The sequence below is a fragment of the Euwallacea fornicatus genome, chromosome 1, assembly GCF_040115645.1.
Source record: "Euwallacea fornicatus isolate EFF26 chromosome 1, ASM4011564v1, whole genome shotgun sequence".
NCBI classification, from domain to species: domain Eukaryota; kingdom Metazoa; phylum Arthropoda; class Insecta; order Coleoptera; family Curculionidae; genus Euwallacea; species Euwallacea fornicatus.
Window position 1 is genome coordinate 3718515 of NC_089541.1, and position 16930 is coordinate 3735444.

General features: G+C 34.8%; 1 protein-coding gene across 1 annotated transcript; it reads right to left on the minus strand.

The window, feature by feature from the left end:
• Positions 1-5: 5 nt before the first annotated feature.
• On the minus strand, positions 6-16725 carry LOC136339871 (diacylglycerol lipase-beta-like). Its single transcript, XM_066283443.1, has 13 exons — positions 16496-16725; positions 3368-3477; positions 2634-2725; positions 2341-2577; positions 2068-2288; positions 1853-2009; positions 1505-1800; positions 1082-1279; positions 872-1022; positions 664-818; positions 460-609; positions 290-402; positions 6-235 (listed from the first exon to the last, which is right to left on the minus strand). The coding sequence occupies exons 2-13, from the start codon at positions 3460-3462 to the stop codon at positions 64-66; spliced, it is 2037 nt and encodes a 678-aa protein (XP_066139540.1). The 5' UTR covers positions 3463-3477; positions 16496-16725; the 3' UTR covers positions 6-63.
• Positions 16726-16930: the final 205 nt, after the last annotated feature.

Here is a 16930-nt window from a genome sequence, read left to right on the forward strand (position 1 = left end):
ATAAATTTTTCTTCTGTAAACTTAATAAAATTTATTTATGCAATATGTATTTAAAATATTTTTCTATATTATCTCACTAACATTATCTCTCTGCTCCCTTAAAATAGTGTCTAAAACTTTGTACACATTATCTGGCAAGTGGTCTAGCAACATTCTGGGCATAACTTTCAGTTCCATAAAGTCTTCAGCAATGGCCCATCTCATTTCGTAACCCGGACCACTAGAGCTAGATTTCCTAAAAGTTTATTAATCAACTTCTTGACTGTATTATCAATAACTTTAAACGCACTTTTCGGCTTTAGTCTTTTTTCTGCTAACTATGTGCAGTATTCTTCCAGCAGTGTAGAGCCTGGTTTTTGAAAATCTTCTCACGTTCAAGTCTCTGGAAAGAAGGGCTGCTTCCTGAAAGAAAAATGACGGATACATATTGGCTAATTACAAGTAAAATTTCTTAATTACCGCTGAACCTGTTACGGTAGGAATTGCTATGGAATCCAATAAAGGTGACCTAGTGGGTTCTGGAAAAGTTTCGTCTTTCCAGGTGGCTTCCAAATCACGTGAAGGCACCCCAAATAGAGTATATCCCAATCCATTAAGTAGAATTCGATACTGGAAAACCAATTCAAGTTACCCATGTCTTTTTAATGACAAACTGCGTTGTACCTTCGGTAATCTGCTAGCGTGGAGAGTCTGGATGATTCCAGTTCTGAGGTTCTCGATACTGTCCACTCCAAGTCTCATAACGAAATCGTCACCAACTCCCACTGTGAAAACAAAGCTTTCGGATAGTCTTGCAGCTTCTCTACTTAATAGTCCCGCTGCAATACACATATTTAGATATTTGAATATTGTAAAAAGGAATTATGCAAACCTGGAGTAGCAAAAGCATATACTTTGAGATCCGGGAACTTTGGTCTTATTTTGAAGCCAAGCAAACAGGCAACTCCTGCCCCTAAACTGTGCCCCGTAAGTATTACACCGTACTCTGGATACATTGCTTGGGCTTTTTCCAAGATGCCAATCTGAGATGAGCGCGAAAAGCTATTTACGTTAAAATTAATTAAATGTCGTTGAAGCTTACTTCCTTAAGTTTTTTTGCAATATATTCGGCACCTGCAATCATTCCTTTGTGGGCCATGGTATCCGGTGGTAGTCCATCCGCTTCGAATTTATCCGAAGTCGCTGTGAGGTCAGTAAAGATATCTCGAAGAGATATTGAACCTCTGATAGCCACCACAAGGTTGGAGGTTTTATGGTCGATGATTACGCAAAATGGGAGCTGGAATTAGTTTAACCAAATTCAAAAAATTCTTCTGATGATTAATAGCTCCTATATTCTTATTCGCGACCAGAAACATAATAAACGTACTAGTTCAACTTGAAATATCTTCGTGTATACAAAAAAAATAAATATGAAGGCGTTAACCTTGCATCTGTATAATAAATACATGAAAATTACAATCTTACTAATCTAAACTACTCTTGCGACATTGAACAGACCTACCTCAAAAACATGATTTCTAAATGAGGCAAACAGAATGTCTTCTTCGTTGATTTTCGAAAGATGTTTAACACCCGCCAAATGGCAGAAACAGCAGTTGTCTTCTAATACCATAGTGTATTGGGGATTTCCAAAGCAGGAACAACATGATACATTATTCAGAATACGAAATAGTCCGGTACCACAGTGGAGGTACATCACGAAAGGCCATCCATAGGCCGCCATTGATAAACGAAGAAAATGTCTTGCGTTTTCCATGTTCATCCATCGTGGCGCTATGGAGAACACCTTGTTTACATCTACAAAGTCTGAGATACAGTTCATTTTATCAATAATTGGGAGGAGGTTTACCCGTTGAGTATTTAGGTTCATCATCTGATAACATGTAAATCCTCCTCATTTCTCTAGTCTCCCTTTTCTGCTTAACTCGAAGCAAGATACTACCAGCTAGTACATCAGAAGGTACTAAATCAGTACTCCTAAACAAAGCACTCAGAAGGCCTGCTACCTACAACCGTAATACCATATTAAGAAAAAACATAACTTTAAATCGACGTTTTCAATACCTGCTGGAAAGCTTCGTGACCGTGTTCGTCAGATCTCATCCAACAAAAAGCCCATCGGAAACGCCTTTTCCATACATTGGTACCTTTGCGGTGTCGCAGAGACTCACCAGCACTAGAAGATCCTTGTACCTCATGGTACCTCTTAGACCCCAGGGGGTCAAACACCATTACGAGCCCAAAAATTGCTAGTCCAAAAAGGACCCAATTGAAAATCACCAAAGCTGAAATTATGTTTTATTAATATTGAGGAGAACGGTTAAGTCTAGCGAATACCTTCAATAACGGTTCTGGAAAAGTGACCCTCATAAGGGCACGTTACCATATCTCGGCAGAATGCCCACATGGTACCGAAAACGTTGAGAATCACCTCTGGAATGATGAGAAATAGTTTGAATAAAAGGATAGGAGGAACCAGTTTTCGAGCGTCCACATTGGTGATGGAACCCTTGGCGCTTTGGTTAACCAATGCCACTAAAACTATGATAACTGCGGAAAGTAGGGCCATCATCCCTTAAACAAAGAGCTTGTGAGGAATTTTTCATAAAATAGAGACAATACTTGAGTACCTATTACGTATATTCGTACGAAGTCTCCACCTTTTGAGCATTTCCACGTGTCGTCGTAATACCTGATGTGAACGCAGACTAATAGCGACAGCCTGGAAAAATATTTCTGGTATACATTTCCCTGGTTGAAAAACGATGATTAGATTTCAACAATATACAGGATAATTCCAATTCGCAGCATTTCATTCGGATCTCGAAAACCATAAAAGATACGAGATCGTTTGAATTGTGGCAAAGTTGATTCAGAAAGTGCAGGATTGAGAAAAGCAAAGGCTCTCCAAAAGTATAATAAAAAATTCAGGACCACATTTAAAAAAAATGAAGATGGTGATGGTTCCTAAATTCTAAAACAACACATTTTAAGTTTAATGACGTCATTTTATAAAGTAGCCAAGTGTCAGTGAGGAGGTGAAATTTATTTAATTTTTTTTTCAAATAATTTGACAAAAATAGAAGTCGATGTGTGGAATTTTCTTTTTTTTTAATAACATTTAGTGAAGCTCGAAAAATGCGCAAATTTGCCCCAATTTAAGCGACCTCGTATTTTTTATGGTATTTGACATTCCAATCGTAAGCAGCGAATTTCAATTACCCTGTATATTTCATGAGAAAAGTACAGTGTGTCCTCTTCGCATATATGATAGGACATCGATTAAATGGAAAAGGATTTGAAAAATCTTATGAGTAATTTAAATAAATCAAATTCAAATGTGTCGGATAGAGTTTTGACTTACCATAATATTCTGAGGCCTATTTCAAAAAGTCCAGGAAAAACGAGGTCGTCCGAGGCTGCTAACCATTTCCTGCCAAAAAGGCGGAGGGCAGGCATGCCTCCCTAGAATTCCTGCAATTGACGGAAAAGAGAAAATATGAAGGTTTACACATCATGAATTATGGGAAAGGTGAAAGTTACATCCGAATAGGGATTCCCGTTCCTTACTTTTCATCACTTTCTAAATAGCAGTGATAATGCGAAACAGTAGTAATGAATTTAACCACAATTATAAAACTGACCATAAGTAATAGTTAATGAAGCAACGTCATCATATTAGATCACTGTAGCAATTATTGTGGACTTCAAAACATCGTTTTCTTTTAAGTGTTAAATAAAACAATTACAGGTAGATCAGATACGAGAAATAACCAAAATATTTAAGTAGTATTACGAGCTATGACGTAACAAAGTAAGTACCTATGTACCATACCAAGATTTAAGAATTTAGAAGTGATAATTAAATTCATAAGAATCAATTACGGTATTTTTCTCTGAAATGGCATTGTGCAATTCGGAATTAAGTAACCTCCAGCCGTACCCAATAATATTCTCAGAGTATCTGATGAAGTGACAGAAAGCCGTCCTCTTCGTTAGACGATTCCGTAGAACGATCCCGTTATTATATTTCTTCTTTGAACTTTTGTAAACTGCGACGTATGTACATAAGATCGCCACTGTGGTATCAGAAAATTTATATTGCGGATAAAACGTTTGGTCTTTTTGTGAAATACAAAAATTATCCTCGATTGAAATGAGGGAAAAATTTCAAAAGTTTCCAAATATTCTTATCTGCATGGAATTCCTTTGAAAAAGTTCCATCGAGGAAACACTGGACGAATATCGAATGCCGAACAACAGCTGTGGTACCGTTTGCTCCGAGGTACCATAAAAAAAATTGCTATTCAGTGTTGGTTCTCTATGCATTTGTGCTTTAAACTAGATTGTTACGTACGACGTCCAAACTAGTTGACCTAAGTAATTTATTCTCAATTTCATTAGAAGCTCTAATCCCCTGCAATGATCTCGACTTTGTTAAGTTATTGACACTAAATATCTTCGCTTTCTTTTTTGTTTTTGTACCATTTTCTGTTCGATTAGCGGAAAATTAAAGCTTCGAGAACTATTAATTGTAACCGAACGAACTTCGAATTTTGTTCGCGTAAAAATGCTGAAACATGTTAAATATTGTTTTTAGTTGTACGTTTTTTCCGTAACAGACATACATTCTCGAAAAACATCAGAAAAAATAGGAATAACGATATACCTATTAATACTGAAAAAATAACAATACAAACTACTATAATCTAATGTATTGAATGTTCGAATTGAGTCCCGTTGACTACTTGACGGTGGGCAAGTCGCAATTCAAATTCCTGGAAAACTTTTCTTATCTGTTGAGGAGGTATTTGTTGAGTTTTTTGAGCAATTTTATTGTTTAACTCTTCTATATTCTGGCCTCATTTAAACAGACCCCAAGTTTAAGATAACCCCGTAAAAATAGTTCAGAGGGGCGAGGTCAGGCGATCTAGCAGGTCGCTTTAATTGTAAATATTTCAATAATTCTTAGACGTGGGCATGTTACATGAAATATGTTGAGAGTTTTTCAAAGAACTCAAAAACGCCATAATGTGCATGGAGTTTCATAAGATAAAAATGGAAAAGTACATTTACTTTCTACATAACCTTGTATACATGTCTGTTAGATCAAAAAATACGCAACTAAATACAATATTTAATACCTTTCGGCATTTTCACGAAAAATATTTCTTTCAATTTTTAATGAATTAATGCGAGACTTTTGGACTTCTATGTATGTTCCTTCAGCGTTGGTTCTCTTAGTGAATACGCAGCTCTAAATTGAAGTGTTCCGTGTCTATTAAATTTAACGTGAGTACCATAGACACTTAAAGGTGCGTATTCCCTGAACGAACGAACGCCGACCTCCTAATAACGACTTCGAATTTATTCAATGAGATTCGATGACGATAAAGGTCCGCAATCACTGAACCAACGAACATCGAACAAATGTTGAACTCTGAACAAGAAAGTTCGTTTGAAGTTTGTGCGATCGCAATTTCTCGTTTATCGTTTAAAGCATACCCGAAACGAATACCTCCATTTTAAAGTTCGCCAATCGGACATTGGCAATATCTCGTTGTTCGTGTTCTTAAGTTGTTACCTTGAGTTAGTATTACTTAATAGAGCTCGCATAATTACGTCCAAGTATGCACAGCCAATTTTGTCAACAATAAACAGCAAATGTTTTAATATTAAGTAAGTGTTCTATGATCGAACAAACACTGAACGAACATCGAATACCGAACTACGAACTCATTATCGCTACGTAATCAAAATATTTCCATAATAATTTTCAAAAGACAATTAAGCAATAATTCGGGGTTATACAAGAAAGCCGCCGACGAGAAAACGTAGGAAATGTTTCAGGTTCAGCTAAAAAAATGAACAAATTTCGAACGAACCTCGTTCGTTTTTTATATATTGATGCTGGTTCGGTGCCTACTTGCTCAGTGAATAAGTCACACAGTTTCAGTGGGTGCAAACTCTCTCAATAAACTATCATCTTTGGTCCGAGTAAACGGCGCCGTTTGGACGATTGTTGTGTTCCGGCCGATCGCAGGAAAGGACTCAGAGCTCTCAAAAGAGTTCTCTTCGCTAATGGTAAATGAAGAGCTCCTCACCAATGTTAACTTGCAGGCGAGTGCAGGATTGTTGCGGTTCTTATACAATTATTTATAGATCAAATAACATCTGAAGTCAGGTAAAATCCCAATTAATTACTGCCCGGTCTATAAAAATTAATGCAAATATCTTTGAAACGAAACTAGTTTCTTGTGCGATCTACATAAACATGCTTCAGGAGTTATGGTAGGTGTCTACCTCCTTTAGTTTTTGGGATATGCTTTTTGGTGGAGATGCAGCTGCAACAAACTGCATTTCTAGATATTGCAGTGCAAGTATATTAGGCGCTTCCGTTCACATTTTGCGTATACCAAAATTTCGGAAAATTTCTTTTCTTGGCTATTATTAACTTTTTCCAGCTGCAGTCAAGTGACGGAGTTGCGAACCATACCGTGTCTTATAAGAGACATTGGCCACATACCTTTACGCCCTCGCGCATCTAATTCATCGTGCTTAAATACACATACATTAACAGTAATTAGGCACTAAAATTGGACATTAAACAATGTAATTAGCAGAAAGTAAATTTAGGCGGAATTACGTCAGCTTACCTTACTTCATGAGAATTGTACCTGACCGTTAATTGGCTTAACACACGTGTGTCATATCAATAAAATTGCTATAAACAAGGTATAATGAATCATTATTTGCCCATTTTTAATTGCAGGGGATGCTTTGGTTTGGTTTTGGGGAATACCCCAACTGTTACCATTTAATCTATTACTATTAAATAATAATGGTTCAGATCATTTGTTTGCTATTGAGGTCATTTACCCGTAAAAGGATAATTAATATCTTGCCTGCAGGGAAAAGGCAATGCGCCAGTAATATAAGTTCCTACATACATTACAGAGGTAATTTACTATTCATTTATGCCGCTGATTGTTGTAAAAAACGGATTGTTGATGGTAGCACACCTAATCGTTCCATTTATTTCCTTCTCACCAACTTTTTTACTTCCACACTATTTGTCGAGTAATTAGCAGGATTTCCAACGAACATGCTTGCGCTTCCTTTGTGATATACGAGTACCGTGGAGAAATCTCACCTTGACAAAATCCCATAATAAACTGTTCAGTGACATATGGACCTTACGAATTAATCCCTTTACATCCGTGAGATCTTTTACCATTATGTAGAGATCGTCAATCTTCCTGACGGGGAACCCCCGATCAATGACGTCAATGGAACTGGTTATTTAAAATTTAATCTGAATCTACATCAGCGGAAAGCTCGAAAAGAGCTAAGAAAAACGAGGGGCCAATGTGTGTTGATGGTGATGTGTAAAGCTGAAGCAATTTGCGCTGGACTTAAGTAAAGTGGCAATTTAAAATTTAAATTTGGGGTGCTATTTGAGAATGCAATATCAATTAAACAGAGAAGTTTGCTGTTTCAAGTATAAGTAGCATACTCACGAATTTTTGGTAGAGTTAGCGAAATACTGTTGAAGTTGTAGAAATATGATTAAAGTGGCAGTCACGAACATCAGGTTGTTTGCGTCATGATTTTGTGCTAACCGACGATTATGAGGAATTTTTAAGTTTAATGTGTCTTTCTTTATAGTCTCTTTTAGAGGTGACTCAGAAGCTGCCAATATATTTCATATTTGTGGTACTAAAACTGCTCTGAGGTATCCGCGTTCGTGTCTAGTCTCGTAGAATTCGGACAAAACGGCAAATTATGCAATTCTTAAATTTTATCAATCAGATACCAACAAATACTGGGAAAAAAATTTAACTTTATCTGATCAAAGTAAATGCGTTCTGAGTCATATACACATACGATCAAAATTGTTATGTATTTATGTACATGTTTTAATTTAGATTTTGTGGATTTGTGAATATTAATACGTTTCTTTGGGCTATTAAAGATACTTGACGATCTTGAGCAGCTGTTGTACCTCTTTTTCGATCTCTTCCTGGACAACCTACAACATCATTTCAGTAGCAGTATACGGTGCGGATGTAATTAATCCGATTTTTTAAAATTGAAATGTGGGTCAAGTGACACCTCAAATTAAAGGTCTTTCAAACCTACATTCAATGGTGTATTGAGATTCAAGATCTGTCGATGAGTTTTTGAGAAAAATGGGTGTACATTTGGTAAAAAATATGATACAAACTCAGTTAAACAGTTCGCAAACAATGAAAAAACTTGTTTGTTGATAGGAAATTGGTTTGTTTTCGATTTTATCCTCACAGACAGTCTTTGGTTATTTTTATTTATCTTTTTATTCTTTTTTTTTAAACCAGACTGTGAGCACAAAATCGAAAATAAACCAATTTTCTAGCAGCAAACAAGTTTTTTCATTGTTTACGTACTATTTAACTGAGTTTGCGATGTAAGTTTTTACCAAATTTATACCTGTTTTTATAAAAACTAATCGATAAGTTTTGAATCGGTCCATACAATTAAATGTAGTTTTGACAGACCTTTAATTAGAGGGGTCACTTGGCTCATGTTTCATTTTTTTTTAAATGGGCCAATTAGCGCGACGGATGACGTAAGCAACATTTCCGAAAATAAACAAACGTCAAAAGATAGTATTTTTGCACTATATAATGCTGATTTTGAATTGAAAAAATATTTGTTAAAAAGTTAACAGTGGTGTTCAATTTGGAGACTTATGGTATTTTTTTAACTTCAAATAGCATCACTTAGTGAAACACTTACATTTGGGGCAATATCCGTTTAACAAAGACCTTGTAAAAGAGTAATTATTTCCTCTCTATAAAAATAAGAAATCGTATCTCTAGGCCATTTAAAGAACGCTAATGAAATAAAATCAAAAATATGCTTTAGCCTACAACTACCGGAAATACGGATATTAACAAAATTTAATAAAAGCATTATAATTTTTTTATTTTGCTCTCAATTTGTTTTCATCGGGGTGTGCAAACAATAACGTATACTTCAATGAAAAGAATAGAGAAAAAAGAACTGAAAAAATGATCATGGTTTCATAGAATTTTATTGATATTGGCATTTCTGTTAGTTGCAGACTAAATTTAATTTTTCATTTTATCTTGTTAGCATTCTTTGAAATGCCAACGAAACAAAATTTCTTATTTTAATACACTAAAAATAATTACTCTTTTACAAGGTCTACGTTAAACGGCTATTGCACAAAGTCTAAGTGTTTTGCAAAGTGATGTGTGGCGAGTAAAAAAAAGATATCACGACCCAAATCATATAAATCGTCTGGGAAGATGTCGAAAAAAAGGTAGGGAGGAAGGGGAAGGAAAAATGTAATAATATCCACAAGTGCATAAAATCCAAATTGAAACACCTAAATATGCAACAATTTTTGTCCAGTGTGTACATATTACGAAACTCCACGTTAATTAATATTTACTGTCCTTGAGTTATATGATTTTATTGACTTTAATAATCTTGCGAACCATTGAGGAGTGTTTATTAGAATATTTCTAAGACTTTAATTTTAGTCATTGCTTTTTTTACTACTAATGTTTTAAATAATATTCCTTCTGATAAAATGATTATCACGTTGTTTTACGTGATTGATTACTTGGGGAAGGAAAAACATTTAGTTTGACACACAAATTTTTGGAAGGCCAAAAAGACTCAATTTTTTTGCACGTTAGAACTAAGTTGCAGGTGTTCAAACTTTTTTTTTTACGTTCGTTACCAGTATCTTTGCTTGCCAAGACATATTTGCATAATAGCAATGAAGTAATAAAACACAACCTTGGCAAATATGTAGATAATACCGTGGGACAAAACTTAAATAAAACTGCTGCGTTATTAGCAAAATTGAAATTGAATTCATGAATATGATGGGAGCATTTTATAAAGTTTCTTGAAGCCTTTAAAAAAGTCGTGAAACCAGTAATTTTTTTTTTGCACAATAATGCCACAAAACTAAATTATTTTTCCTGGACGCACATCATTATCTGGTCATTTTCAAAAGTTCACAATACAAAATATACTAAATTTTCTTAATGTGAGTTACATAACATCTCAAGGCTAGAAGTTTAATATGAATTTGGCACGCCACTTTAAAGTCATGTAATGTTATTTTGGATCACGATTAAAAAAAAAATTGTTCCTGATTCAGTAAAAAACGTATATACCCAGTAAACGGCTGATAGAGATTGTTTTTCTTACCTAAACGAAAAGTTACGGGTAATTAGTGCGCCTTGGGGAAATGAAGAATGTAATTGAAATGAACGAGGGTTTCATAGTACTTAAGGAAATTTAACCAACTGAAAATATTATCTGCTACCCAAATGCATATTGGTATTTTCGGAGAATTTCGTTATATACGGTAATTTTAATATGCAACGTTGTTCAAACATGTTGAAGATATCCCATGAATAAAATTACATCAGGAACAATAATAACGCTTGCGTAAGAATGAATAACTATTTAATTAAACGTGAATAGTGGACATATGGTCAATATTGATACTACAAAAACATAGTACAAATTTGTAAAAAATACATAATTACAATATTGTATTTAGCTTTGAAACATTTCCTTCAAAATAGAATATACATGTTCACTCATCCTGCTGTTTTACTGGCTCATTAGAACCGCACTAAATCTGATTAAGCTTTCTGGGAAAATAATTAATTACTGAAATACGTACAAACAAGGAATGTAGGGGGCCCATTACATAATTTATGAACTAATATTAGAGCTAATGATCACTGTCAATTAGACTAAATTAATTACTTTCTTCTGGACATCTAACGGTATTGAATGACTGCCACCGAACTTAGCATAAAATAGTTAAATCTGATGAAGAATCTAGCGTCATGATTCTTATTTATTCAGAAATCCATGTCCCAAATTTTCCAAAATTCGATAGTTTTTTACTCGTTTCTCCACAATATTCCTGCAGTGAGAAACGGCAAGAAGCCGCACAGCTACAGTCGCAAGAAATATAAAAAACCGAATTTTGAATGGGCGATGGCTGGTAACTAAAATGAATTATACTTATCCTTAAAAAATAAATTTAGGTCAATTAACGTGACTTAACGAAGCTCAAAAGTCGGACTTCAAGCGATAATCGAAGAAGTAAACAAATCATTTTCAAGGGGGGAAAACACTGAGAGTCTCGGGAAAATTCTTCTGATAAATTTAGTACGAAATAAATGTGTTTGTTATGAGTTGTCAAATCTCTAAAAGAATTTTTGACAAACTCGAGAGATACCAAGTAGCCTCGCAGGATTAAAGATTTTCAATGGTTTTTACAGTATGGAAGGAGATTCTCATGAGAATCTACTCAAAATGGACAAAATGTTCCTAACTAGATTAAACTTTCCTTAATTCATAAGGAACTTCGGAAATTTCCTTAAAGATATTTATTATTTGAATATTCTTACTTTGCTGGTTTTCTACTCTACGAAGGACTAGATTTTCCTTCGAACATTACGGATTTAGGGAGCTTCCATTGATCTAGTTCTGTTCTTTATTGTCTGGTCATCGTCTCGGCACAAAATGTTTGTTGATGATGAGGGGTCTGCGGATCTGTTGGTTCCCTCCACTATCTCTGACGGCTTTAGTGTTTCTAATTTATAACAATGGTATTGTAGCCTGCGGCTGGTAAATTAACTGTCCTAACCCACGATGCCTCCATTATTTGGAGTTATCGGGATGTTGATTCACTGATGATCACCGTTAATCAAGATCTTTTCTTAATCGTGCAGTAGTGCAACTGTTTTCAACTAACTGTCTCTAACTCAGTTTCATGTGAAATGCACCATTCAATAATAACTGTAATTATTTAGGAAAAAAATGCTTCATTACAGAATATCAAACGATCAGAATTGCAGTAACAAAAAATAACATTGATTAATTAAGAAGTAGTGAGTATGTAGTACATATATAATGAGTGACACTGGAGTGCAAGCATGGATTCCTCGCTGCATATTTTACAACAAATTATCAATAACCTCCTGGGGTATTTCATTTCACTCTACCTCAATATGGTGTCTTAGGTCAATTACATGGCTTGAAAGTCTTGGTAAATTTCGAAGGCGGTCAGTGATCATGTCTCAAAGATGTTCAATAGCTGATAGGTCAGGTGACGGAGCAGGCCAAAGTAACACTTCCAATTGTGCTTGTCCCAGGAATCTTCGGTTAATGTTCGCGGTATGCGACCTTGTAGGCATTATTTCGTTGGGAAATGCCATTTGGCAAAGTCTGCGTGAAGGGTACTAATAATGGCCTTAGGACATTGATAATACGGCATATATATATATAGGATGTCCTCAGATGGGGTTGCTTATATCACAAAAGGATCAAATTTAGTATTTTTCTAAAAAAAAAATCAATCTTTATAAAAGTTTTCGTTCGATCCAGAAGCACCTTTTATCCCGAGAAAAAATGATTTTGCTGTACGAGGAGCTTAAACTCTTTCTAAACACAATTTTGACTTAAGAGTAAACTAACTCTATTTTTTATTTTTAAGCAAAATATCACTAGACGAAGTTGCTTAGAATCACTTTAATAGTCAAAATCCAACATTTTTTTTTATTTTGACGATGATTTTGGCCTGTTCTTCAGTGATAGGTTCGGATTCTGTCCCAGTCGATAACTAGTAGTGTCGCTGCATCATCTTGATTATGGATTTTTCTTGGCCTCTCTACGTTTTTAACATCACCAGTTCGATCAAATTTTCGTAAAAGCTTCTTTAAGTTCTCTCGACTGACTTGTATTTCGAGATATTTTTGGTGGAATATTTCAATACCATTACGATAATATCTATCACCAATGGCGTACCATTTAACCAAATAAATTCTATGCTTTAAAGGGAGCATTTCTGCATCGAAATTAAGGAAATGTAAGTGCAGCTTATTTTTTAAAATGATGACAGTTATGTTTAAAACACCTGTGGAAACCTGCTCAACAGTGAGTCACAATTATTTAACTGCTTACATAGTAGCAGTATCTTCTTTAGTTGGCTTAAGAATTACTTATCAATTTCAAAATAAAAACAATTGAAATATTGGATTTTGACTGCTAAAGTAATTCTAACTAACTTCTTCACGCAACATTTTGCTTAAAAATGAGAAATAGAGTTTGTTTACTCTTAAGTCGAAACTATGTTTTAAAAGATTCCGAGTTCTCCGTATAAAAAAATTGTTTTTCTTCAGGATTAAAGGTGTTTTTAAAACAATCAACAATTTTTTTGAAAAGTTATTTTTTGTCGAAAAATGCAAATTTTGTCCAGTTGTGGTATAGGCAATCCCATCTGAGGATACCCTGCATATGATAATGAAGGTAAACAAAGACAGTGGCATTCTTTCTGTTCTACTGAAATTTTTATCATTCAATACTGTATTATGAAGCATTATTTTGCTAAAATCACAAGGGTTAATTATTATTATTGCTGGGTAGCGCATTTCATATGAAACGGAGTATATTAGTAAAAAGCAAAATTTTTCACTTTAAACCATATCTTAATGACCTATTGTGCACCTTCGGTATTAGTCGATGAAGTGCTTCTTCATTGACGATTCGCTTCGGTTTGGTCTACGCGTGGAATATGGTTTGTGTTTTATTTACATGATTGTTGTTCCTTAAAATAATATTTAACAATCTACGTCATCTCAAATATTTCGTAATAGCCTCTAATTCTCATCTGTACTATGACATACCGTGTTTAGGGAAGGTGTTGTGTTACTGCCTCTGTGCCATACTGTACATCGCATAAACGTAATTTGCGTTATTTGCGTCCTATTAAATATCAAAATTTCTTGTACACATCTGTTAATTAAGCATGAGATTCTTACTTTGTAGCATATTTTTAACCTGGAAAATGTTTGCTAAATCCGCGATATTATTAGGGGTCGACAGTTGGAAAGCTCTGCTTTTACAATACAGGGTGTTTGGAAAAGTTGGTACAAAATCTGAGGAGGTGAAACTAGAGCTGAAACAGTAAAAAAAAAATCGCATAAACGTTGGTCCTATGGAACACTGTTTCTCAGATGCGGGGCTCCAAAAAGGTCCCATCGTTTGCATATTTTAATTTTTTTTTTGCTTAAGATTTCAATCTATCTTAATCTCCATATTTTAATTAAATGGAAAGTTAATTTGTAAAATATCCAAATGATAGGACCCATTTGGAGAGACATATCGCAGTAATGATGCTCCGTATGATCAACGTTTATGCGTATTTTCTTTACTATTTTTGGCTCTGCTCTCATCTCTTTAAGTTTTATACCAATTTTTCGAAACACCCCGTATATCACGTAGGTGACACGTTTTGAGGTTTCTGATCCCCTGACGGAACAGATTAAAGCTTCACTCATTTACGGTGACAAAAAGCTCTTTAATAACCTTCCTTTAGAGTTGAAACCCCAACAACCCACGTTAAAGTTCCGGAGGGAAATGAAGGGCTTTCTTCTTGGCAAGGGTTAGTACTATTTTCTCGACAAGCCTTGATTACATAAATATCCGTTTCCTTTTTTACATCTTTTATTGTCATGCTCCCATTGTCTGTGGTTCCTTTTTTGCGACACATCCTATATTTTATTTATTGGTTTACTTGATGGCTTGTTGTAGTTAGTAAGCGTTTCAATTTTGTTTGTTTTGCTTATAGGTGTGTCAATGACGATTTGTTCCGACAATAGAGCTATTCTTTTATTGACTGAATTCTGGCATCCGAATTGTAGGAAAATAAGGACAACCGCACTCATCGTGTGTACTTACATTAGGAATTAAAAAAACGCTTCGGAATACAAGAAAGAGGAATTCTTAGAACTACATTTCCTTTCTCGTTTTATTATTATACTGGGTGTTTCTGAAGAGATGGCAAAAAATTGAAAAGGTGAATCCTGACCCAGATTTAAAACGAAAAGTTCATATAAAAACAAATCCAAAAATGCTTCTGCTTCGACCTACAGAGTGTTAAAAACACTTTTGTTTTCGTTTTTTTATTACTTGTTTATTTTTTATCGAAACTTGCTGAAAATTTGTACATATAATACGCCGAGTGATTCCTAGAAACGAAAATTTTCGGACTTTGATTTCATATACGAAGTGATACGGATTGGTGGGTCTGGAACTCTCATTTATCGCAAATTTTTTTACTATTAATATTTTAAATCTCTTTGATAAATTTCTGAAATCCGTATTGAGTTTTCTCACTTTTCTGTTACATGCAAAATTTTGCTTAAAACAATGGTTTAGATAATAATCGCGATAATAGTAAAGGATGTTCACATCGATCAATTTAAATGATAAAGTAAAATTTAGTGAAGTAAGTTATGATTTTTTGATGCATTTGTTTGCTGTCAAGGTTGACAGCTATTGCCAGTATTAATTTCTGGAAACTGCCAAAAAACGATGGTTTTTCGGCGGTGTTTAGAAAAAACAAAAAAGTGTTTTTAACACTCTGTAGATCGAAGCCAAAGCATTTTTGGATTTGTCTTTATGTGAACTTTCCGTCTTAAATTTGGTTTAAGATTCATCTATGAAGTTTTTTTTTACCATCCATTCAGAAACACTTTGTATGTTAAGTACATTTGGTTGATCACTTCTTTATCAGAATTTTTTTCAGTGGAAATACATCACTCTTTTGTTCTGAACATTTTTTCTGCTTCTTATCTCCATGATTTTTTTATAATGTTTCTGTATTTTATTTTTCTTAGCCGTTAAAATGTTTCCCTTTCTCATAATTTTCTTTTCTTCCTTGTTTTCTTCGTTCCGAACTTTCCTGTTTATAATTTTTCCTTTCTTAACCCCTCCCCCCCCCCAACCCAGCCCCTTTTCCCAGAAAGTCTTGGGACTTCCGGAAAGAAAGTCTAACATTTTTTATGTTTTGTCATCGCTGGGACTCCCTGTATATCTATTTATACCACATATTTATATTTCACCTATTATTCTAATTTATGTCACTTGATCACCAACGCAATAATTGCACTTGTTTACCAAAGTTCTTGTTTATAAAACTTCAACTTAAAATTAATCCGTTGTGATTTATCTTACTGCAGGTGAAGCAAAAACCGAACCTTATACAAACCTTTGTTCATAAATATTATTTCTAACTAACCTGCTGACGACGGTTCGAAATACTAATTGAATCCGTACTATGTGTGTCAGGGCAGCTCATTACCAGTACTAATTCACTACTTCTTCTGGCATTAATTATGCACGACCAGATTGACAAAACCCGTAATTTTTACTTTCTCTTAAAACACTGATCCATTTACACACATGCTCAGCCACCGTAAGAGCTATTTTCAAATGAATCACCAGTTTTTATATAACAAGTAGTTGGTTTGAACGCGATTTCTACAATTGAAATCTGCCTCGTAGAAGCCAGAGAGAAAGAGAAGGCTTCTTGTTGGTATTGCACAGATTTTGGTTGCGAAATTTAGGAAGATTTTTCTTCATTGTGCTCATCTTCACGTACCTTAAAACGTCAAGAATTTCTCGATCAGTTTGGGTGACGATGATTTAGAGTTCCAAGTTCTAGATGGAGAAGTGGGTGCCTGCTATTAACTTCCATACTTTGGCCACATAGCAATGTTTACCGAATGTCACAATTATTCCTCGCAACCGTTAATCAGATACAACTGGTCAAACCTCCGCGATCGAAGAGCTTTGAAGCACTAGACTGGACGGTTGCAAGCCAGCGTGATGGTCGCGGCTTCAGCTTGTCTCCCTCTTCAAAACCGAAAATAAGTAGTTCTTCAATTTGTTATATTCTACGTTACACATTACGGTTGCATAAAACTTTAGCGTGAAATTATAGATAATGGACTAGTTTTATGTAATGAACCACAGAATGCGATCGTTTGGTGATGGTACCAAGCCAGCTGTTTATGGTCGAAAGAAAGGATCAACA

What these genes read in the sequence shown, in the direction of transcription:
- LOC136339871 (XM_066283443.1), bottom strand. Translation starts at nt 3,462, where the DNA reads ATGCCTGCCCTCCGCCTTTTTGGCAGGAAATGGTTAGCAGCCTCGGAC. An exon ending in CGTACGAATATACGTAATAG is followed by an intron (nt 2,578 to 2,633) that starts GTACTCAAGTAT and finishes TCTTTGTTTAAG; the next exon opens with GGATGATGGCCCTACTTTCC. An exon ending in GTCACGAAGCTTTCCAGCAG is followed by an intron (nt 2,010 to 2,067) that starts GTATTGAAAACG and finishes TTACGGTTGTAG; the next exon opens with GTAGCAGGCCTTCTGAGTGC.